The following is a 23,529-nucleotide window of genomic DNA, read 5'->3' as shown; positions in this document are numbered from 1 at the left end:
GGAAGTCTGCAGATAGCCTTTGAGATTCCCACTTCCCTGGTATGCCCGCCCTCCTTGATTGGGCAGGGCTCTGTTCCTCCCAGAGGCTGCCTCATAATTGACCGCCTCCAGGAAGACCACGACAAACGTCATGCCATGGCCACTTTCGCACTCCCAACTTGGAATTGAGGCCAGTGTTGGGATTATGATCTAACCCGGAAAACGCAGCCCCATATTTCAGATCGATCTTTCACAACTTCAAGACCTCCCAAAGCTCTTTACTGTCAATGAAGAGTTTTTGAAGTGTAGTCACTGCTCTGACATACTGAGATATAAGACAGATTTTTAAAAAGTATTGACATTAATCTTGTGAACAGCCAGATTGGAATAACATTTGCTTAATAGTAGTTTGCATCCCAGGGTTTCCTACTCCCACCTGTCAAATTCATGTCAGGGCACCACTGACCCCACATTAAAACAAAAACAAAAAAGGTTAGCATTTTTGAAATAGAACTGATTTGAATATGATTCATATGGAGATTAAATATGATTTAAAAGAACATTTTACTACAGTGATTAAATAGTCTAGGAGGAGTCAAAGGGAGTTTGTCATTTTTACCCAGCCATTAGGGTAACTTTGGAATGTACTTTGTTTTAGGAAGAATGCTGTCTCAAAGGGCCAGTACTTTCAGAATCTCACTTTTCCAAATAATGAATAGTCTATTTCATCCAGTAATCATAACAGTTGTCACTTAGGTGCAGTACGATCTATGTGTATAGAACAAAGGTTGCAGTCCAATACCAGAATCAAAAGAGCATATTATTAATGGTGTCCTTATTATGTTCGCTGTCGGTTTGGCAGTTAATTCATTGTTACCTTGTAAATTTATGCTTCACCACTGACAACTATACGCAGTTCCAACAGCTCTGTAACTTCACGACATTGTACTTTTCTGTAAAGGTCGAAATAAACTTAGTAATTAATCAAATTCGCATTCTCCAGTGCATTTGGTCTTTTCAAGACTGAAATCCGGGTTCCTTCACCCCATCAGGGTCATGCTCTGCAGTGTTAAGTTATTATGAAAAGAGTAAGTTTAGTAAAACAATGATGATTTTCCACACGCTAAAAACACTGGACCCAGTTTTAATAATGACAGGGCATCGTGCAGCAAACTGTGTATGCACACTTGTAATTCAAGAAAATGATCAGTTATTTACATTGGTCATTGACTCCCCATCAATACAAGTAGATATACAATAAAAGGTACTGATAAAGAAACTGGTGTGCACTTAAAATAGATTATTCAATGTTATAGTCACCTAGGAAATTAGGTATTTACAGAATCAGTCAATGCATTATCTGTATCAATCAAATATTGAACTGAATGTTTCTGGTGCTTGTAACATCAATGGCCAGCATAGTGTAGTTGGCACATAAATTAGAATCAGGAAGTTGTTTACTTATGAACCTCAATACTGTGGTTTTACACATTGCTAATCAATTAAATGGACGGTCTGAACAAAACCTCCAGCTACAGGCAGTTTCTAGTCTAAAATGACCTCAAATTGAGCATACAGCCCCTGCAGTTATCAGTTTTTGAAATGTCCACCTCTGCCCACTGAAACAAGTATGGAGGTAGGATTTACAACTTGTATTAAAAAAAAGCATGTTTTGTAAGAGCAGTAGCTCAATACTACGACAGGAGTCTGACTGATTATCAGGCCTGGATTATGGCCACTACTGAGGAGAATAAAATAATGCAGCAATCAAAGATGGCAGCTGTCATCAATTACCATCAGCAGTTCCTGTTGTTTCTGTCCTCTCACTACAAAAACTCTATTTTAGTGCAGGGTGTGATAACTGCTTAGGAAACAGGTTGCTGCCTAGGACCACTTACATACAAACTCGGAGCAGGAGTCGGCTATTCTTTTTAAAAGGAAATTGTGCTTAAAATATTAATATGCAAGCTTCTGTTTTAGAAATACTTGAGTTTATTAGTACATTCAGTCCTACCAGCAAACATGGCAATATTCTTGTTATTGTAGCAATTGACATTCATGAGTTTGTAACATAATTTTTTTTATTCTTTCATGGGATGTGGATGCCACTGGCAAGGCCAACATTTGTTGCCCATCCCTAATTTCCCTTGACAACTGAGTGGCTTGCTAGGCCATTTCAGAGGACAGGTAAGAATCAACCACATTGCTGTGGGTCTGGAGTCATATGTAGGCCAGACCAGGTAAGGAATGCAGATTTCCCTCCATAAAGCACATTAGTGAAGATGAGTTTTGACGACAATCAATGGTAGTTTCATGGCACCATTACTGAGACTAGCTTTCAGCTCCAAATTTTTATTAATTGAACTTTATTAATTAATTGAATTTAAATTCAACCAGTTACCATGGTGAGATTTGAACCCATGTCCCCAGGGTATTAGCCTTGGCCTCTGGCTCATTACCACTATGCCGTCTCCCCCAAAATGCCATCAAAAGATTTCCCATTAATATTGCACGATCATTAAAATCATCTTGGAGTAGAATATTTGAGAAGGCTGCTGTCATGTTTTATCCTGGTCCTCACAATTATCTCTAGAAATTGTTAATTCATTGTACCATCTGGCTTAGTTAATAGATGGCACATTGGCTTATACAATTACAGTATGGACTTGTTAAACAGTAATTCTTTACAATTAATTCAAAAGCCTTTTCTAACTGAGCTATGCGAAGCAAAAGCAATTATAAAGAAATGGAAAATAGAATATGCAAATACATAAAAACAAGTCAGTCATTTAGTATTTTTACATTTCAAATTAGCGTTTGGCATATGATGCTGCCTAACTGGATAACAATACTTAGTTACAAATCTTTCAAATTGGGGTACTTCCTGCATGTTTGTTTCTTTTTACTTGCATAAAAAAATTGACAGGAGACCTGATTAATATTAAAGTTCTTGAAGACTAGTTTATTAGCAATTATTATAACCAAGTCTCTCAAACACTTTGAAATGCAGAACAGGAGATCTCTCACAAATCTGTACAAGGCATTGTAACAAATGTAACAGGAAAAGAAAATCAAAATTGGATTTAATTTGCCAAGGAAAACCTAATCAAGAAAAAAGAGAATAAAAATTCCTTACAACAAAAAAGTGTGACTCAGTAGCTCAAGCAGCCAATAATCCTACCCTCAGTTTCCTCAAGTCCCAAGGCTACCCCCTTTGGACAAGGTTCCGCAGACTCAGCTGGGCTCGAAATTGAAGACAAATGTGGCTAACGTGCTAAAAACATTATTTCCTCATGGTTGCTCAGTGGTATTATCTGTAGTGACAAAAAACTGTAGAAGCACAGATGATGTGTCCTCACCAGCCAAGGAGGGAGATTGCTCAGGAGAAATATTGTACATACATGGGATAACTTTACATTAAAATAATTGTTATTGAGGGAAATATATAACAAGACAGTTTAGGCAATTTGGATAAATCAAAAGGACTTGGTACAAGACACAAATTTTGCTCTTTATTTTCCTTATTTCTAGGTCAGAGGGATGTTTCAAACACTGTATTTGCTCTTCAATGCTTTAAGTGATCCTTCTTCAACACCAGATTTCTGTAGATGATCAAATAAATCTTTTACAACTGGAAAAAGGAATAAGAAAAAATAGTTTGTTTTATATTGAGAATTGTTAACCACTGGCACAGCTTATGCACATCAGCAACAACACAAGGGACAAAAGATATTACAGTATATGAACAAGTGCAATTGATTTTTTAAAATGTGGCGATAATAAAATTTTAATTATGTAGAACAAATATTTACACAGAGCCTTCACAAAAGCCCCACAGCAACTTAAAAAAATAATTCTCAGGATATTGGCACTGCTGACAAGACCAGCATCTATTGCCCCATCTTGTTGTCCTTGAGAGCAAACATTACTAAAAGACATTTATGATCCAGTTGGGTTCCAATCAGTTGAGATTTACCACAATCCCAGATTTCATGGTAATTTTTACCGATGCCAGCTTAATATATCTAGACTTTTAATTCTAAACTGCCATAGTGTGATTTGATTTCACATTCTCTGGATTACTAGTCCAGTAACATAACGACTGCACTGCTGTACTATTTAAAAAGGCATAACAGTAAAACGGATGCTGAACCAAAAAAGAATGAATTAGGAGGGGGTAACCAAAGCTTGGCCTCTACTGCACTAATGCTTAGATTCTAGAGAATTTTTACAATGCCTTTGACTTGTCTACGAACTAATGGGATAATGCTGATCCGCTAAAAGCAAATGGCTTCAAATCATCGACGCAGTATGTAAAGGCAGAATACAGCAAATAATCATGGTATTGCATAATACTGGATGTAGTGGGTTAAAATTGTAAGACTTATTCCTGTGATTTCCCAGTTCAGTGATTAGAATTGTTTCTAAATGTATGGAGAATAAATGAATAAAGTTAGGCTATTGCTTTTAAGGCTTCAGTTATACAGTACTACTAATCTCAGATCAGCTGTGTAGAGTACAGGTTATATGACATGCTGCAGGTTATATTACAATGGCAGACCCATTGTTTCAGCCTGTTCCTGCCTCACAGAACTTATTTCTTCCCGGTCCAGTCTCTTCCCACCTACATCCGTACTCTTCTGACGCCCTACGTCATTTTGACAATTTCCAGTTTCCTGGCCCTAACCGCCTCCTCTTCACTATGGACGTCCAATCTCTATACACCTCCATCCCCCACCAGTTCGGTTTGAGGGCTCTCTGCTTCTTTCTTGAACAGAGGTCCAATCAGTCCCCATCCACCAGCACCCTCCTCCACCTGGCTAAACTTGTTCTCACATTGAACAACTTCTCCTTCAACTCCACTCACTTCCTTCAAGTAAAAGGTGTTGCTATGGGTACCCGCATGGGTCATAGTTATGCCTGTCTTTTTGTGGGACATGTCGAACATTTCTTGTTCCAGTCCTACTCAGGCCCCCTCCCCCAACTCTTTTTCCGGTACATTGATGACTGTATCGGTGCCGTGTCCTGCTCCCGCCCCAAACTAGAAAGCTTTATCAACTTTGCTTCTAATTTCCACCCTTCTCACCTTTACATGGTCCATCTCTGACACTTCCCTTCCCTTCCTCGACTTCTCTGTCTCCATCTCTGGGGATAGGCCGTCTACTAATATTCATTATAAGCCCACTGACTCCCACAGCTACCACGACTACACTTCTTCACACCCTGCCTCCTGTAAGGACTCCATTCCATTCTCCCAGTTTCTCTGTCTCCGACGCATCTGCTCTGATGATGCTACCTTCCACGACAGTGCTTCGGATATGTCTTCCTTTTTCCTCAACCAAGGATTCCCCCCACTGTAGTTGACAGGGCCCCCAACCATGTCTGGCCCATTTCCCACACCTCTATCCTCACCCCTTCCCCTACCAGAACCGCGACAGGGTTCCCCTTGTCCTCACTTTCCACCCCACCAGCCTCCAGATGCAAAGGATCATCCTCCGCCACATCCAGCGTGGTGCCACTACTAAACGCATCTTCCCCTCCCTTCCAGTCAGCATTCCGAAGGGATCGTTACCTTCGCAACACCCTCGTCCACTCCTCCATTACCCCCACCACCTCGCCCCCTTCCCACAGCACCTTCCCCTGTAATACCTGCCCATTTACCTCCTCTCTCCTCACTATCCCAGGCCCCAAACACTCCTTTCAGGTGAAGCAGCAATTTACTTGTACTACTTTCAATTTAGTATACTGTATTTGCTGCTCACAATATGGTCTCCTCTACATTGGGGAGACCAAATGCAGATTGGGTGACCGCTTTGCAGAACACCTCCGCTCAGTCTGTAAGCATGACCCCGAGCTTCCGGTTGCTGGCCATTTCAACGCTCCCCCCTGCTCTCATGCTCACATCTCTGTCCTGGGATTGCTGTGGTGTTCCAGCGAACATGAACGCAAGCTCGAGGAACAGCAACTCATTTACCGATTAGGCATGATACAGCCTGCCGGACTGAACACTGAATTCAATAATTTCAGAGCAGGACGGCCCCCCCCCCCCTTTTTATGTATAGTTATTTTTTATTAGGTTATTTCAGTGTGTTTAATTTGTTTCTACTGTGCCTACCCACTGTTGCTGTTTCTTAAAAAAATGTTTTTAATGTTTTTGCTTGGAGTGCTTTGTGCTTTACAGTCTATTCACACTCTCTGTACTAACGCTGTCTTTCAGCACACCATCAACATACTGTTTGCTTTTGTTCCATGACCTTCTGGTCAGCTTTTCTGTGACCTTGTCCTATCAACACCTCTTTTGTTATCTCTTGCCCCACCCCCCCCGCTTTACTTGCTTAAAATCTTTTACATTTCTAATATTTGTCAGTTCTGAAGGGTCACTGACCTGCTTCTCTCTCCACAGATGCTGCCAGACCTGAATATTTCCAGCATTTCTTGTTTTTATTTATTATATTACATGCTGCACCTTGCTGCCACTTGTCCTGTGTCACAAGTAGAGAGCTGTGCACGTGGGCACAAATACTCAATAAGCAACAATTTATTTATTTTTTTTTAAAGACAGCACAGGTGACAGCATCTGCTTTTTCATAAAATTACAAAGTTTACGAGGTGCCCAATAGGCCCAAGTATTTCTTCGAACTAATGTAACACCATTCTGCAGCTGCTGGATTTTAATGCATTCTACAGTTTATAATCTAAAAAGGGTGCCATTTTCAGTTCAAATGAAGTGGTCTAAATAAAAAGATTGTTATCTATAGATGGACAAAATCAAAGTAATGGGTCTGTTTCAAAGAGACTTTGCATTTTTACTAATTTTTCCTAAGGGTGAACAGTTGATCTCTGCCCTATCTAGAACATAGAACATTACAACGCAGTACAGGCCCTTCGGCCCTCGATGTTGCGCCAACCTGTGAAACCATCTGACCTACACTCTGACTAGGTTCTGCCTCTGACTAGGTTCTTCTGTAATGATATGCTTGGAAATGCTAAAGGCCAGGGTGGCTGCGGGGAAAAGCCCAGACAGTATAGCCAAATTATCAAGGGAGATGCCAAGATTAGCAGCACCATCGTGCAGGGAACTCTAACTGTAATCATGTCATCATATACTAGTACATCAGCTGAATCAGAATGACTGCTTCTTAAACTGTAGTTGGATAACTATAGCTTACCTTTTCTTTCAGATTCCGACATAAACATCACTGCCATTTCAAACCTTTTCACATTTGATAAGTTCCTTAGGACATCTAGAATTAGAGAAGATTCTTCAAGCCTATAAAATACAATGTAAGAAAACAATTTGATTCATCATCGTGATTCCTTTGAACCTCAGGAATCTGCATAGTAACACTGTTACAGTGAATTAAAATTTAATGAATTTAAAAAGTATCCCATGATTCCATTAGAATAGCATTTGAATTAAAAGTGCATATTAGTTATTATTTTTGACAGTTGAAAAATGCATTCAGTATGTCACAACTTCTGGAAATTGCAGCATCCTCCTTGATTAATTTATATTCAGTGCTGCATTAAGTCACTAAAACTTTCCTTTCCCGTGGTTAAAAAAAAAGAGCCTCTAGAAGCCAACTGCAGTGCACTGTGGAGCTAAGGCTAATATTCTGATTGAACAGCCACAATATATCTTCTGAATTTAAAACTATAATTAGTTATTCCAAATTTTTCATGAAAAGGCCGTAGGATAATTACTTTGCTCATGTGGGAATTAAAGGTGCAAAGGTCTATTACAATGTGAGCAAAACTTGGAAAAAAATTGAAAAATTATACATCAACATGCAAAGTGTATTGTATCTATGCATAATTTACCGGTTATGCTGCAAAAATAAATTCTAAATTGCACATTTGAGAGGAGCTGAAATGGTATACATTTCAGAGTAATTCTCCATTGATCAAACAAAATAGTGTGTGTGGGGGGGGGGGAATGTTGTAAATTCAAGGTATTTGGGTGTCATTATTTTTACATGAGCTTTTTTAAAAACATGGTGTTACATTAGAACCTCTTACTTGCCTTCTCAATTAATCACCAGAATTTGTGCGAGTCAGAGCTGAACTTCAACTAGATTTCTGTGAAACACATCATCTCAGGAACAATACCCTCATTACCAACTTCAGGAAAAGCATTCTACTCCATTTCCATATTTCACACCAAATATTCTTGTGGCATCTCTGGAATGATATTACCAATGTATTGCTATATAAGCAGCAATTGTGTCATGTGAGTTTGTGCCCTTTGCAAGATGGGCAAATAAAGTATGAAAACTCACAGGACTGGAAAATTTCCAAACCATCAATGCAATTTAAAAAGTAAAAACATAGCCGCAGAAGACCAGAACAAAGCAACAATAATTACCTGGAAATTCCTAAAACTATATGCAGTTTTTAAAGTTACTTTTTATGGTTTTAACTGCCCTTGTACTATGCAATATACTCTTTAATTCATTACGCAAGGACTAGAATAGTCCCACAAGCTGACCTTGCCACTCATTAGATTATGGCTAATCAAGCATCAAAATAAAATTTACACCTGCTTCTGAATCATGGAATATCTTGGCATCAAATAGAAGAGATCCACTTTTTTAAACTAATTGATAGGCAGAACAAGTGTTGTGAGAAATGTACTTATAGCTTATGCTTGATTAGATGAATTATACCACCATCATAATTAAAGATTTTGAAAATCACAGACCTTCACTGCCCGTCTGATAAGTCAGTCATTTTCTCCAGTCACTGGCTCAGCTTTATTTTAAAAAATCCTGCTCTGCCTTAAATTTAGCTTTTGTAAAATAATCTTTCCAAAAAGTGTCAAAGCATCGAAAATGTTCTTCCCAGTCTTGCATTAAAAATTTCTTCTTGCCATTGAACCTGCTCTTCCATGCTCTGCCTCAACTTTCTTAAAACATCTTTACAAATGTATATTAACGTTTTGCCTATAATAGGCACCACCACAAAAAGCACAAATAGGAAATTTTCCCCATTGTACTTTGCTGATAAAATTCCTACTGTCATAAATCTACTGTCTCCCAACTCAGCTGCAGTATCACTCTAGGTAATCTGGTCAAAAACATTAAACACAGTTAATGGCCAATTGGCATAACTGCACATGAGACTGTGATGCTAAAAAGATGGGTGTACCCAAGCAGTCTTGGGTTTATATACTTCTTGATTACTCAGTGACAAGAATTCCAATAGCTGGAATGCACACTCAGGAACTAACCAAGGATCTATAGTTATGTTCAAGAAAGCAGCTGCTAACTCAGAACAAATGGCTAAGTGGGTTCTTGAAAGTGCTTTCTTTGATTTAAGCGGCTGCATTTAGAGAAGTGGTCAATAACTGAAAACAAAACTTCACACTGAACTATCCATCCATTTTTCTACAGAAAAGTTTGACGTCATTGTTGAACTCTTTATATCAGCTTCAACAGCACAAAAAATTATTACAGTATGAAAGGATACTGAAACACCCACCTTTGCAACCCTAATGCTGTTCCAATTATCATTTACATCCAGTAAATGTATTTTAAACTGCTTGTTTTAAGTCTGTTGAATATTACTTTATGAAACAAAGGCAAGATATAGTGTGACCACTGGATTATACCGCCACATTTTGAACCAGCTGAACTAGCACCAGCTCTTAGCAAAGTCATTGCCTACTGGCAGCAAGTCACTATGTGGCCAACTTTAAACCGTCATGTGCTGGAACTGCTCGGGAACTCTTAAAACCAGGTGTGAACCTCAAGTGCTGTAAGACTATCTCCGAGAGTGACATTATACTTTCTGGTCATGGTACTGGAAGTCAGTTTCGGCCCAACTCCCAAATTACAATGCTGCTTTTATATTAATTTTCATAAGAAGCTGCTTTGTAACATAAAAATAGAAATATAAATGAACTTTTATGTTTTGGGCAACGAAATACCAATTTCAGATGATAAACGTAGGTCCTGAAGGAATCAATTCTGATTAGTGCAGAGTCAATGAATGTTTCATAATATCTTGCAGCAGGAAAGATTTGAAAAAATGCACACACTTAGTAAGCCATAAGAATGACCTACAACAACTTGCATTGATATAGTGCTGTTAACATAGAAGGTTGTCTCAGGGAGTGTTATAATAGGTGTAATCAAACAAAAATGGATACTGAGCCAATGAAGGAGCTATAAGGAGGGGTGACTAAAAGTTTGGTCAAACAGGCGGCTTTTTAAATAAGAGGAGGCGGCAATATTATATCAAGTGGAAAAGCAATATTCAGATGAATCTTGCAAATTCAATATATTTCCTGACAACACATTCATTAAGCTCTTATACCATGTGGTTTATGAGTCACCACCATTCACAGTCTAACTACACTAAACTATTCAGATTGGGCAAACTGTAAACTTAAATGTTGCTTACCTGATATATGAATCATGAAGGATTCTTAAAATGTGATTTAAAATGTCAGGTTCCAAAGACTTTTGAAAGAGTTGCGGATAAAAAGAAGGCTCAATTTGCTATTCACAGAAGCAATAAAAACAAGAAAAAACATCAGAATATTGTAATGGATAGAAAGTGAACATTTTCATTAGCTCTAAAATCAAGTCTTCTGCTGGAAACTACAACGGTTTAACTTTAAAAAAAAAAGTTTAAATCATGTTCACAGAAATAATAGTTTACCAACTGGCACCATAAAGAAAAGGTTTGGTAACTTCTCTGATAGTTTCAAAAGTTTACTTTGTGAGCAGCTACAGACCAAGGAGGTTCAGGATCTAATCTGAGGCCCTTTTTTAGGGAAGGGGTTGCTGCGACTTTCTACTTCTAATTGCTATTTCAATAATCACTCCCTGGAGTGCATATGATAGATGTAAAATGAGGTTTGGGCTGTGCTGTGCTACCGCCTAGCACCCTCCCCTGGACTTTTGTTGGCTAATGTTCACAATTGAGGCTCACATACAAATTTTGCTTTGGGCATCAATTTGTCTGAAATTTCATGCACAAAACCTATGGCCAGCTAAAGTTGGGTATAGTAATAAAGGACCTAACCCTGCAATGGGTCAATGGATTCAGGAAGAGGCAAAAAAAATTGAGAAGGGGAAATAAAAGAACTTACTGATTAATCATTCAGGAAACAAGTTCTTCACATCGGAATACAAGGTCTAGTTCCTTCAACCCATCCAGTCAAAACAAAAGTTCTTATTCATAACAGTACATTGTTACGACCAGGTGAGAAGGGGTTCCCTTTCAGCCTTCACCTGGTCTTACTGTAACAGGGTTTAATATTAAACACACCGTGTGTTTAGCTCCCCCTTGGGGAATCCTTGTTCACTGCTTTCCAATTCTAAGGCAAAGAAACCAGTCAAACAGGTTTTCTTAGGTGTAAAGAAAAAAGGTTGAACTTTATTAAACTTAAACTCTAATTCGGTTAACGCCTACGGATCCACGGCGTGCCCATACAAACATGCATACGCGATAGACACACATGCAGATAGAGACAGAAAAGAGCAGAAGAAACAAAGTGGAAAAGTTTGAGGCAATATCTGAAGATGGTTTTCGCTACTGTTCTTCAAGCTCGCTGTAGAATCCTTGATTGTAGGTGGATCTTGCTTTTCGTTGGGGCCCAGTAGTCTTCTTGAAGCTTGTTAGATGTAGGAGACTTTTCTCTCGAGGTTCACGTCTTCAGTGGATTTGGAGTTCTGAGAGAGAGAGATGGGAGCAGACAGGACAGGCTGAGGCGAGCCAGCCAGAAGAGGTCTGTACAGTCCAGGAGCAAAACAGTTCCTCTTTCTCAAACTGTCTGTACAATCCAAAAAAAACTCAGGTTGCCCAGCAGGTTAGTCATGTGACTAGCTGGTTTGACCACATCTTTTTGTGGATTCAGCCATCTTAGCAGTCATCCTGGAATGCGAGCTTCCTCACCTTCAAAGTCATAGAGTTTAACAGCACAGAAACAGGCCCTTCGGTCCAATGCGCCTGCATCGACCATCAAGCACCTGTTCTAACTAATCCCAGTTCCCCGCACTTGACCCGTAGCCGTGTATGTTATGTCTTTTCAAGTGCTCATCTAAATATTTCTTGAATGTCGTGAGTGTTACTGCCTCTACCACCCCTTCAGGTAGTGTGTTCCAGATTCCAACCACCGTCTGGGTGAAAGAATTCCTCCTCAACTTCCCTCTAAACCTCCTGCCCCTTACCTTAAATATAGGCCCCCTAGTTATTGACCTCTCCGCTAAGGGAAAATGTTTCTGCCTATCTATCCTATAAAATGCCCCTCATAATTTTGTATACCTCAATCAGGTCCCCCCTCAGCCTTCTCTGCTCCAAGGAAAAACAACCCCAGCCTATCTAGTTTGTCTTCATAATTGAAATGCTCCAGCCCAGGCAACATCCTGGTGAATCTCCTCTGCATCCTCTCCATTGCAATCACATCCTTCCTAAAGCGTGGCGACCAGAACTGTACACAGTACTCCAACTGTGGCCTAACCAGCGTTTTATACAGCTCCATCATAACATCCCTGCTCTTATATTCTATGCCTCGGCTAATAAAGGCAAGTATCCCGTATTCCTTCCTAACCACCTTATCTACCTGTGCTGTTTCCTTCAGTGATCTATGGACAAGTACACCAAGGTCCCTATGACCCTCTGTACTCCCTTGGGTCCTAACATCCATTTTATATTCTATTGTCTTGTTAGAGCTCCCAAAGTGCATCACCTCACACTTTTCAGGATTAAACTCCATTTACCACTGCTCTGCCCATCTTACCAGCCCATCTATATCGTCCTGTAATCTAAGGCTTTCCTCCTCACTATTTACGACACCACCAATTTTCGTGTCGTCTGCGAACTTACTGATCATACCTCCTATATTCACGTCTAAATCATTAATGTACACTACAAACAGTAAGGGTCCCAGCACCAATCCCTGCGGTACACCACTGGTCACAGGCTTCCACTCACAGAAACAACCCTTGACCATCACCCTCTGCCTCCTGCCACTAAGCCAATTTTGAATCCAATTTGCCAAATTACCCTGAATCCCATGGGCTCTTACCGTCTTAACCAATCTCCCAATGTGGGACCTTATCAAAAGCCTTACTGAAGTCCATGTAGACTACATCAACTGCTTTACCCTCATCTACACCTCTAGTCACCTCCTCAAAAAATTCAATCAAGTTAGTTAGAAACGATCTCCCCCTGACAAAGCCATGCTGACTATCCCTGATTAATCCCTGCCTCTCCAAGAGTGCAGATTAATCCTGTGTCTCAGAACTTTTTCCAATAATTTCCCTACCACTGATGTTAGACTCACCAGGCTGCAATTACCTGGTTTATCCCTGCTACCCTTCTTGAATAATGGTACCACATTCGCTGTCCTCCAGTCCTCTGGTACCTCTCCTGTGGCCAGAGGGGATCTGAAAATTTGTGTCAGAGCCCCTGCAATCTCCTCCCTTGCCTCGCATAACAGCCTGGGATACATCTCATCTGGGCCTGGGGATTTATCCACTTTTTAGCCCGCTAATACTTCCTCCTTTTCAATGCTAATTTGATCAAGTATATCATAATCCCCTCCCTGATCACTACACCTACATAGTCCTTCTCCATAGTGAACACAGATGAAAAGTAATCGTTCAAAACCTCACCTATGTCCTCCGGCTCCACACACAGATTGCCTCTTTGATCCCCAATGGGCCCCAATTTTTCCCTGGTTATCCTTTTGCCCCCAACATACTTATAAAACACCTTAGGATTTTCCTTTATCTTGTCTGCCAGTGCTTTTTTATGCCCCCTCATGCACTTGAAGAATTCTGCCCCCTTTAAGCTTTTTGCACTAATACTATCCCCTCTAACATAGGGAAAGTTGAAATCCCCTGATATTATTATCCTATTATTATTGCAGCTCTCTGAGATTTGCCTACATATCTGCTCCTCAACCACTGCCTGACCATTTGGAGGCCGGCAGTACACTCCCAGGCTCGTAATAGCCCCCTTTTTGTTTTTCAGTTCTACCCATACGGCCTCATTAGAGGAACCTTCTATGATATCATCCCTCCTTACTGCAGTAATTGTCTCTTTAATCAACAGTGCAATGCCACCTCCTCTTTTACCCCCTCCCCTAGCACGTCCAAAGATTCTATACCCTGGGATATTAAGCTGCCAGTCCTGCCCTTCCCTCAACCATGTCTCAGTAATAGCAATATCACATTCCCATGTGTTAATCAACACCCTCAATTCATCTGCCTTACTAGTAAGACTCCTTGCATTAAAATAGATACAATCCAGCCTTGCATTATTTGCCTGAGCCTTAACAGATCAACATTTACTCTGACCTCCGAACTGACTTAGCTTCACATTTATATTTGATTGTACATCACCCACTACTGTGCTGGGTGATCAAAAATCCATTGTGGGTTGAATGTGTCAGGGAATGGTCCTTTGTCTCCATAAGCACTGTCTGTTAGTATGTAAATGTTTTTTTCAGCCTCGGCTGATCTGTTTGACAAGTCATTTTTTCACTCCAGCAAGAATTTAAAATTAATGTTCCTATGACAAAATTAATATGCCTCATTCTTGGCAGGTGGGGGTCTGCATGACATGTTATTAAGTTAATTTTCAAAATGAACAAATTAAAAATTAAATTGAATAATTAAGTACACACAATTATCAAACACATGATTTTAAGACTACTTTTTAAAATCTAGATTAAACACTCGGGGGAAAGTAAAAAATACAAAAGAAAAGGCTATGGGATTGGAGTGGTGGGAGGTTTAGCAGTGGGAGGTTAAGGAACAGTTACAGAGAAAAGTCTTTGAGGTGCTTTTCAAAGCATGGAGGGAAGTGGTAAGTGATGACATGGAGATGTTGGAGGAAAGATTTCCAGACAGCTGAGTTATTGCACAGAAAGATGTAGCCACTGACTGCAAAGCATAAAAACAGGAAGATTCCTGGTCAGAGAAGGTCAGGATGTGTGCAGAGACATAAAGCTGTAAGAAACTGATGAAACCTGCTAGGGCAAGACCATGGAGGCATTTGAAGGCGAGGACGAAGATTTTACAAGTCAGGGGCATGGAGAGCTCGTGCAACTTGGTGAGGACAGCCTTGTGTGGTTAAGAACATGAACACACACACATACACATATTTAGTGTTTTTGTTTTTACATATGAACAGATGAATTAGAAACAGGAGTAGGCCATTGGGCCCTTCGAGCCTGCTCCGCCATTCAATAACTTCATGACTGAACTGGTTACTCCACATTTCCACCTACCCCCGATATAAACTTCCATCCCCTTGCTTATCAAGAATCTATCTACCTCTGCCTTAAAAATATTCAAAGACTCAACTTCCACCGCCTTTTGTAGAAGAGACCCTCAGAGAAAATATTTCTCCTCATCTCGGTCTTAAATGGGCGACCCCATAATTTAAACAGTGACCCCTAGTTCTAGATTCTCTCAGCAAGGGAAGCATCCTTTCCACATCCACCCTGTCAAGACCCCTCAGAATCTCATATGTTTCAATCAAGTCGCCTCTTACTCTTCCAAATTCCAGCAGATACAAGCCTAGCCTGTCCAATCTTTCCTCGTAAGACAGCCCGCCCATTGCAGGTATGAGTGCAGTAAACCTTCTCTGTACTGCCTCCAACTCTTTTACATCCTTCCTTAAATAAGGAGACCAGTACTGTACACAGTACTCCAGATTTGGTCTCACCAATGCCCTGTACAGCTGATACTTTTGTATTCAATTCCCCTCGCGATAAACAATTACATTCTATTAGCTTTCCTAATTACATGCTGTAGCTGCATACTAACCTTTTGCGATTTATGCACTAGGACACCCAGAGCCCTCTGCATCTCAGAGCTCTGCAATCTTTCACCATTTAGATAATATGCTTCTTTTTTATTCTTCCTCCCAAAGTGGACAATTTCACATTTTCCCACATAATACTCCATTTGCCAGGTCTTTGCCCACTCATTTAACCAATCTATATTCCTTTGTAGTCTCCTTATGTCCTCTTCACAAGTTACTTTCCTACCTATCTTTGTGTCATCAACAAATTCAGCAACCATACCTTCAGTCCCTTCATCTAAGTCATTTATATAAATTGTAAAAAGTTCAGGCCCCAGCACAGATCCCTGTAGCACACCACTCGTTACATCTTGCCAACCAGAAAGTGACCCATTTATGCCTACTCTGTTTCCTTTTAGCTAGCCAATCTTCTATCCATGCCAATATGTTACCCCCTACACCATGATCTTTTATTTTCTGCAATAACCTTTGATCTGGCACCTTATCAAATGCCTTCTGGAAATCTAAGCACAATACATCCAACAGTTCCCCTTTATCCAAAGTAACTCCCTCAAAGAACTCCAATAAATTGGTTAAACATGATTTCCCTTTCACAAAACCATGTTGACTCTGCCTGATTACCTTGAATTTTTCTAAATGCCCTGCTGGAACGCCTTTAATAATAGCTTCTAACATTTTCCACAAGTCAGATGTTAAGCTAACTGGCCTGTAGTTTCCTGTTTTCAGTCTCCCTCCCTTTTTAAATAAAGGAGTTACATTAACTATTTTCCAATCTAACGGAACCTTCCCCGAATCTCAGGAATTTTGGAAAATTAAAACTAACGCATCAACTATCTCACTTGCCACTTCTTTTAACACCCTAGGATAGAGTCCATCAGGACCTGGGGACTTGTCAGCCCACAGCTCCAACAATATGTTCAGTACTTCCCTGGTGATTGTAATTTTCTTGTGTTCCTCCCTCCCTTCCACTTCTGGACTTACAGCTAATGCTGGGATGTTACTTGCATCCTCAAACTAATTTTTTTCAAACTAATTTTCTTCTAGGAAATCATTAAGGGGAGCTTTCAAGCTCTGAACAAAACTACAGAATTGCTGTACTCATCAACCAGAACTGGTGCTGGATGATCCACAATATCCTTTGAAGGTTTTAACACCATTAACCCAAAAGCAGCAAATTCAAAATACTGGAATGAGTTTAAAAAGAGGATATATGAGCACATGCACATTGTGCAGGTCAGTGTTTGCCTTCACTGCCAATGGAAGTCTGAAATTTTAACATGGGACACATCATTTAACACGCACATCAGTAAGCAGCACCCCAATCCACATTTCCTATGTAGTCCAACATTAAAATCTTTAATGGCCACTATTACAATAAAAAATTATATAAAGACGTATACACAGACTTTTTTAAAAATTAAAATCGGTGAAACATTGCAAAACAGTCAACTGGTATAATACGCTGTTCAGCAAGTGAAGTTTTGCCAGCAAAATATAATAAATTTGACTGCAAGTTGAAGAACCAGAAATTTTAGCATGGACGGCAGCCATTTCAGTTCCACTGCCAGCTCCACACTGTAGCTACCGAGCCCTATGTCTTTCTGCACCACTTAATATTCTTTCCTTCAAGTGTTTTACCCAACTCCCTCTTAAACGTGATAACGTATTCTAAAAACCAGATTAAAACTCTCCTTTACACTTCTAGTACTAAATTATGTGCTATTGTTACAATTGCTCAATGAATGTAATATTTTACTGTTCACCTTGACAAAGCCTTTGTAATTTTGATGCGCTCCTGCAAAACCATTCTTAGTCTCCTCTGAAACAGTTTTCTTTAAACAAATCAACACATTCCTTGAAATAATTACAGCTGAAAGATATTTTAAATTTGAAATGAGCATACAAAACTCAGTTTCATAAACAGATACGGATTAGAAGCTGCTAGATTTACCTTTAAGTATTTATGCAACATCTGTGGATAATTTTTCAGTTTGCGGAGGTCTGCTTCGAGTTGAAAGGAGTTGGCAGGAGCATGAGGGATAATCAGAGAGTGGGAAATCAGAGGCACTTCAGCTTTCTTCATTTCTGCCGAGCTTTCTACAGCAGTAGCTTCAGCTGTAACTGATTGCTTGTCTGACACACCAGGATGCCCTCTGAAAAACAATGACAGTTTTATTGAGTAAAACTGCTTGGAAATCAATATAATCTATTACACCAATCTTACCAAGTTTCATACCACTCAATTTAGTGCCATACCTAAAATATTTCAAAATAATTAAAGACAATATTCAATCATGGATCTCCAGAAGTGATTGGGGCTCTATATAGCTGGGGGTTGAAGACACAAGGATAGACAGACAATGATAAATTGGACCCAAGGAAAGAGGGGGAGAACATATACGCTGATCTGATGCTAGTCTACATGATTATTTTGTTCTGGAAGATACAGTCATGCAGAGAAAAAATGGTTGGGAGCCGCAGCTTGCTTAAGGAGTCATTTTAAGTCACAGCATATAAATAGATTTTTAACATTAATATCTAACCAACTCAATGTGCAGCACCACAAAGTTGGAAAAGACAGATTTATGTCATGACTCCCTGCTCAGTAAGTTCCTAACCTTACTGTGCACCGTGAAGAGGAGAAAAAAGGCACGAGCAAAAATATGAGCCACTCTCCATTACATTAAAAGCCTTTCAACGCAGGTAGAACCCAGTGATAGGTTCCTGACTGCACTCTCAACAGACAAAAGCACAAGGAGAATACATTTGTAACTAAAAAGGGGAAAAGGTAACAATCAAGAGAAAAATGGATAAAAATTGAAAGATCAGAAATCAAATTCCTAAGCTTCGCCACATTTTTCAAATACACTTTGCTTCTTTCTTTGGCCTCCTTATCTCGAGAGACAATGGGTAAGCGCCTGGAGGTGGTCAGTGGTGTGTGGAGCAGCACCTGGAGTGGCTATAAAGGCCAATTCTAGAGTGACAGGCTCTTCCATAGGTGCTGCAGAAAAATTTGTTTGTCGGGGCTGTTAGACAGTTGGCTCTCCCCTTGCGCTTGTCTTTTTTCCTGCCAACTGCTAAGTCTCTTCGACTCGCCACACTTTAGCCCCGCCTTTATGGCTGCCCGCCAGCTCTGGCGAACGCTGGCAACTGACTCCCACGACTTGTGATCAATGTCACAGAACTTCATGTCGCGTTTGCAGACGTCTTTAAAGCGGAGACATGGACGGCCGGTGGGTCTGATATCAGTGGCGAGCTCGCTGTAAAATGTATCTTTGGGGATCCTGCCACCTTCCATGTGGCTCACATGGCCAAGCCATCTCAAGCGCCGCTGACTCAGTAGTGTGTATAAGCTGGGAATGTTGGCCGCCTCGAGGACTTCTGTGTTGGAGATACGGTCCTGCCACCTGATGCCAAGTATTCTCCGGAGGCAGCGAAGATGGAATGAATTGAGACGTCACTCTTGGCTGACATACGTTGTCCAGGCCTCGCTGCCATAGAGAAAGGTACTGAGGACACAGGCTTGATACACTCGGACTTTTGTGTTCCGTGTCAGTGCGCCATTTTGCTTGATACCTTCAAATCCCTGCGAATCTACTACTGTCGCTAATAAAAGTGCAGTAATTCTTCAAGTGCGACAGACACGTGTTTATATCCAGACAGCATGCGTGAATGCTTGCAGGAACAGTCCCTGGTGCACATGAAAAGAATATCTGGGTAAAGCCTAAAAATAAAGCAAAAGAACTAGAAGGAGATGGCATTTCAAAGCATGTAGAAGAACCCATTCACTAGGATGTGAAACAGACATTAATGGTTTGCTTTTTACAGGCGTAATGACAACGTGCCTTGACTAATTGCCTGCGCAGGAGTTCCTCAGGGCAGTATCCTAGGCCTAGGCATCTTCAGCTGCTTCAATGATCTTCTCTCCATCATATCAGAAATGGGGATGTTCACTAATGATTGCAGTGTTCAGTTCCATTTGCAATTCCTCAGATAATGAATCAGCCTGTGCTTGTGTGCAGCAAGATCTGGACAACATTCAGACAAGGGTTGATAAGTAGCAAGTAGCAAATGCACCACACAAGTGCGAGGCAATGACTATCTTCAGCAAGAGTGATTCTAAGCACCACAGCATTGTCTTTCAATAGCATTACCATGATCAAACTTCACACCCCACCCCCCCACCACCACCAGTATTCTGAAGGTTACCATTGACCAGAAACTTAATTGGGCCAGCCACATAAATACTGTGGCTGTAATGCCAAAGAAGCAGTGCATCTTGTAGATGATGCACACTGCAGCCATATTGGGGTGGAGGCAGTGGATGCTTCCTCCAAGTCACACAGCATCATGATTTGGAACTATAATCACTGTTCTTTCATGGTTGCTGGGTCAAACTCCTGGAATTCCCTCCCTAACAGCACTGTGGGAGCATTTTCACTACAATGCAGTGGTTGAACAAGACGGCTCACCACCAACTTCCCAAGGGCAATAAATGCTGGCCTTGCCAACAGCACCCACATCCCATAAATAAACTGATTTTTTTTTTTAACGCTGCTCTATCCCAACAACTTGGCATAGAAGAGTTCATGATCACCAATGGGTAAATGTGGAGGTGGAAAACTGCCAGGCATCTACTGTAAAGCAAATATCATGGGCTTAGAACGTATATAGTGGAAGAGAACTCAGAGTATTTGCTCGATGTTTTTAATTGTCGACAGGCCTTTTATGGCATATGCTGCCATGTTTTTAATTTCTCTGGGGAGATGTGTATGAGAGCAGGGTAAGTAAGGGGAGAGCAATGCTAATATGTGCAAAGATGGATGCAATGAGAAGGTCACCTCCTTCGTAATCAGCAAGTCGAGGTTTCAGCTCTGGAAACAGATTTCTGCATGTTGTAACAGAAATAACAGCCTGGATGAGTTCAGGCCCTTTTGAAGTCTCAGTGAAGGGATGAGATGTATGTAGAAGTACATGCAATTCTTTTTATTTATAATGTACAATACTGAAAGATCAATTATGAACATCCATTTTTATTAAAGAATATAGCTCCAATTAACTATTGCTGTAATACCACTTGGAAACATACAGAAATCAGACAACTAAATCCCTTTTAAAGCTACCCTTCTCATAAGTACAGTTGAGTGTGCATCCTAATAAAGTAACACTCGAGTAGATTTTTTAAACAATCAACGTATATTAATTTCCTAGAAGACTAGCCTCGTGCTGTTGGAAGATTGCATTAATTTTAATTTTAAGGGCCACCACTGGGTACTCTAAACGCAATACTCAAAAGACACTGCTTCTGATCACAGAATACAATATACTTCACATTTGTTTAAAATAAATTTTAGTTTCTGAAGTAATTAACCTCAACAAAAACTTCAAAAAGGAAACAATTTCAGTAATAGATCTGTTAAAATGGATTTAATTAGACAGGGGAGATAATCTACATTGATGACTCCATCAAGTACTGTTTCCAAGGAAACTTAATGCAGTATTGGCCCTTTCATTGCAAATCCAAAAATAACTCCATTTTAAGTCCTTTGGTTCTACATCCATTAATACAGGAAAAATAGTTGGTAATAGATCTGTTGTACAGTACTCAAAAATAAACAAAAATGTCTTCAATGTACTTGGACCTTTAATAAGAAAGCTAAACATGGAGATTAGATTATATAGTTTTGTTTCAAAACGAAGTATCTTATAATTAATAAAAACATATCTGCTTACAAAGACACAAGCAGTTCTCACTACCATCGAAGTGGGTAATGCGAAAATTCTGGCTACAAACACTAGTATGGATAAGACAAAATTAAGATATTTGGTTCTCATGTGTGAGCAGATTCTACAGAAGTTGCAGAGATTGAACTGGCTGAAAAGGGGAAAAATAGTGAAAGAAAAAGTGAATCAAATCCTGAACATGGGATTAATTGTTTTATCCTTTTCCCTTCCCTTTTTTAATTACTCATCAAGAAAATTGGTTCATATTCCACCATACTACATCCTGAAAACATTCTAAACTGTTCAACATCCTTTGACTTTTTTTTTGTTTAACAAGCAAATAGGGCAGCCAATTTACCTACAAGGTCTTGCAAACAGCAAATAAGATGAATAAACAGTTAGTGTGTTTTTGGAGATGTTGGTTGAGAGAGAAATGTTGACCAGATGACTGGGAGAACTTGCACTCTTCTCTATATATGGCCATGAGCACTTCAATATCCACCTGAACCACTGAAATAGGCAGCTGGGACTTTGCTTTAATGTCTCATCTGAAAGACAGTACCTGTGCCAATGCGGCATTCCCTCAGTATGGTACTCAAGTCCCAGCCCCAAATATGTGCCCAACACCTGAAGTGGCGTTCCAAGAACCTTTTAAGAGGTGAGTATGCCTCCAAACCGAACCAGGTTGATATTAATTTGGTAGTGTAGTATGTTGCTGCAGCATGAAGGAATCAGGTTCATTTAAATATATGGAGTTAGGTCACAGATCAGCCGTAAATCTCATTGAATGGCATAACAGGTTCAAGGGATTAAATGGTCTACACCTGTTTCTATATTTCTAACTCCACCATTGATCTTGTCCACTGTGCTACCTTGTGAGATTCTGAAATTCCCACAGGAAGGAATAGGGAATCATTGAAAATGTATGTACAGTTCCTAACCATTAGCTGCAGAACACACATCAGCCCAAGAGCAAGTTGCCTGCCTACCCAGTTAAGAAAGGATGCTTGGAAATTAAAAGACAGAAGAGTTCCTTAGAGACCAGTGTATGTGCAAAATCCTTTTCTCCAATGACACTACACAAATGCTCCTTTGCTTTTGAAGCACGTTGGCTGCAAAAAATTTGTTATTCCACCATTCTTTAGAGACATCCCAACAGAAATGAAAAATGAAACAACCAAGCAATTCACACATTATGAATAAAACCAAAAATGCTGGGAATACAAAAGTATACCATCTGCTAAGTTTCATTTTTCAAGGGAGATCCTTCATCAGAACTTAAAAGGCAGGCAAAGCAATTTATTTTTATCAGTTTAAGTCTTAGATAGATCGCAACTTTTAAAGATACTGGAAACCAAGACTTCAAGACTACACAATGTAGTGAAAAAAATTGAATGAATGACTGGCAAATTAAAAACAAACTCTACTGCAAATTATATTTACCAGCATTATTTATGACAATTAATATGCAATAATGTAACGACACAGAACACAAAAGTCCAAGTGTATCAAGCCTGTGTCCTCAGTACCTTGCTCTACGGCAGCGAGGCCTGGACAACGTACGTCAGCCAAGAGCGACGTCTCAATTCATTCCATCTTCGCTGCCTCCAGAGAATTCTTGGCATCAGGTGGCAGGACCGTATCTCCAACACAGAAGTCCTCGAGGCGGCCAACATCCCCAGCTTACACACACTACTGAGCCAGCGGCGCCCGAGATGGCTTGGCCATGTGAGCCGCATGGAAGATGGCAGGATCCCCAGGACACATTGTACAGCGGGCTAGTCACTGGTATCAGACCCACCGGCCGTCCTTGTCTCTGCTTTAAAGAGTCTGCAAACACAACATGAAGTCCTGTGACTTTGATCACAAGTCGTGGGAGTCAGTTGCCAGCAATTGCCAGAGCTGGTGGGCAACCATAAAGGCGGGGCTAAAGCGTGGCGAGTCGAAGAGACATAGCAGTTGGCAGGAAAAAAGACAGAAGCGCAAGGAGAGAGCCAACTGTGTAACAGCCCCGACAACCAATTTTATCTGCAGCACCTA

The 23,529-nt window shown here is 40.2% G+C and overlaps 1 protein-coding gene across 3 annotated transcripts in view; it reads right to left on the bottom strand.

The window, feature by feature from the left end:
- Window positions 1–2,914: 2,914 nt before the first annotated feature.
- Window positions 2,915–23,529, bottom strand: part of rpap3 (RNA polymerase II associated protein 3) — a 61,630-nt gene continuing 41,015 nt past the window's right edge. For all 3 annotated transcript variants that reach the window (XM_068050370.1, XM_068050371.1, XM_068050372.1), the window contains 4 exons: window positions 17,717–17,918; window positions 10,384–10,481; window positions 7,149–7,249; window positions 2,915–3,610 (listed from right to left, as the gene is read on the bottom strand). In XM_068050370.1, the coding sequence (XP_067906471.1) occupies window positions 3,525–3,610; window positions 7,149–7,249; window positions 10,384–10,481; window positions 17,717–17,918 (487 nt within the window). In that variant the 3' untranslated portion in view covers window positions 2,915–3,524. The remainder of the gene's footprint in view (window positions 3,611–7,148; window positions 7,250–10,383; window positions 10,482–17,716; window positions 17,919–23,529) is intronic.

Source organism: Heterodontus francisci, chromosome 18 (genome assembly GCF_036365525.1).
Source record: "Heterodontus francisci isolate sHetFra1 chromosome 18, sHetFra1.hap1, whole genome shotgun sequence".
Classification (NCBI taxonomy): domain Eukaryota; kingdom Metazoa; phylum Chordata; class Chondrichthyes; order Heterodontiformes; family Heterodontidae; genus Heterodontus; species Heterodontus francisci.
The sequence above is the reverse complement of the archived record's forward strand: the minus strand, read 5'-3'. Positions and strand labels throughout refer to the sequence as shown.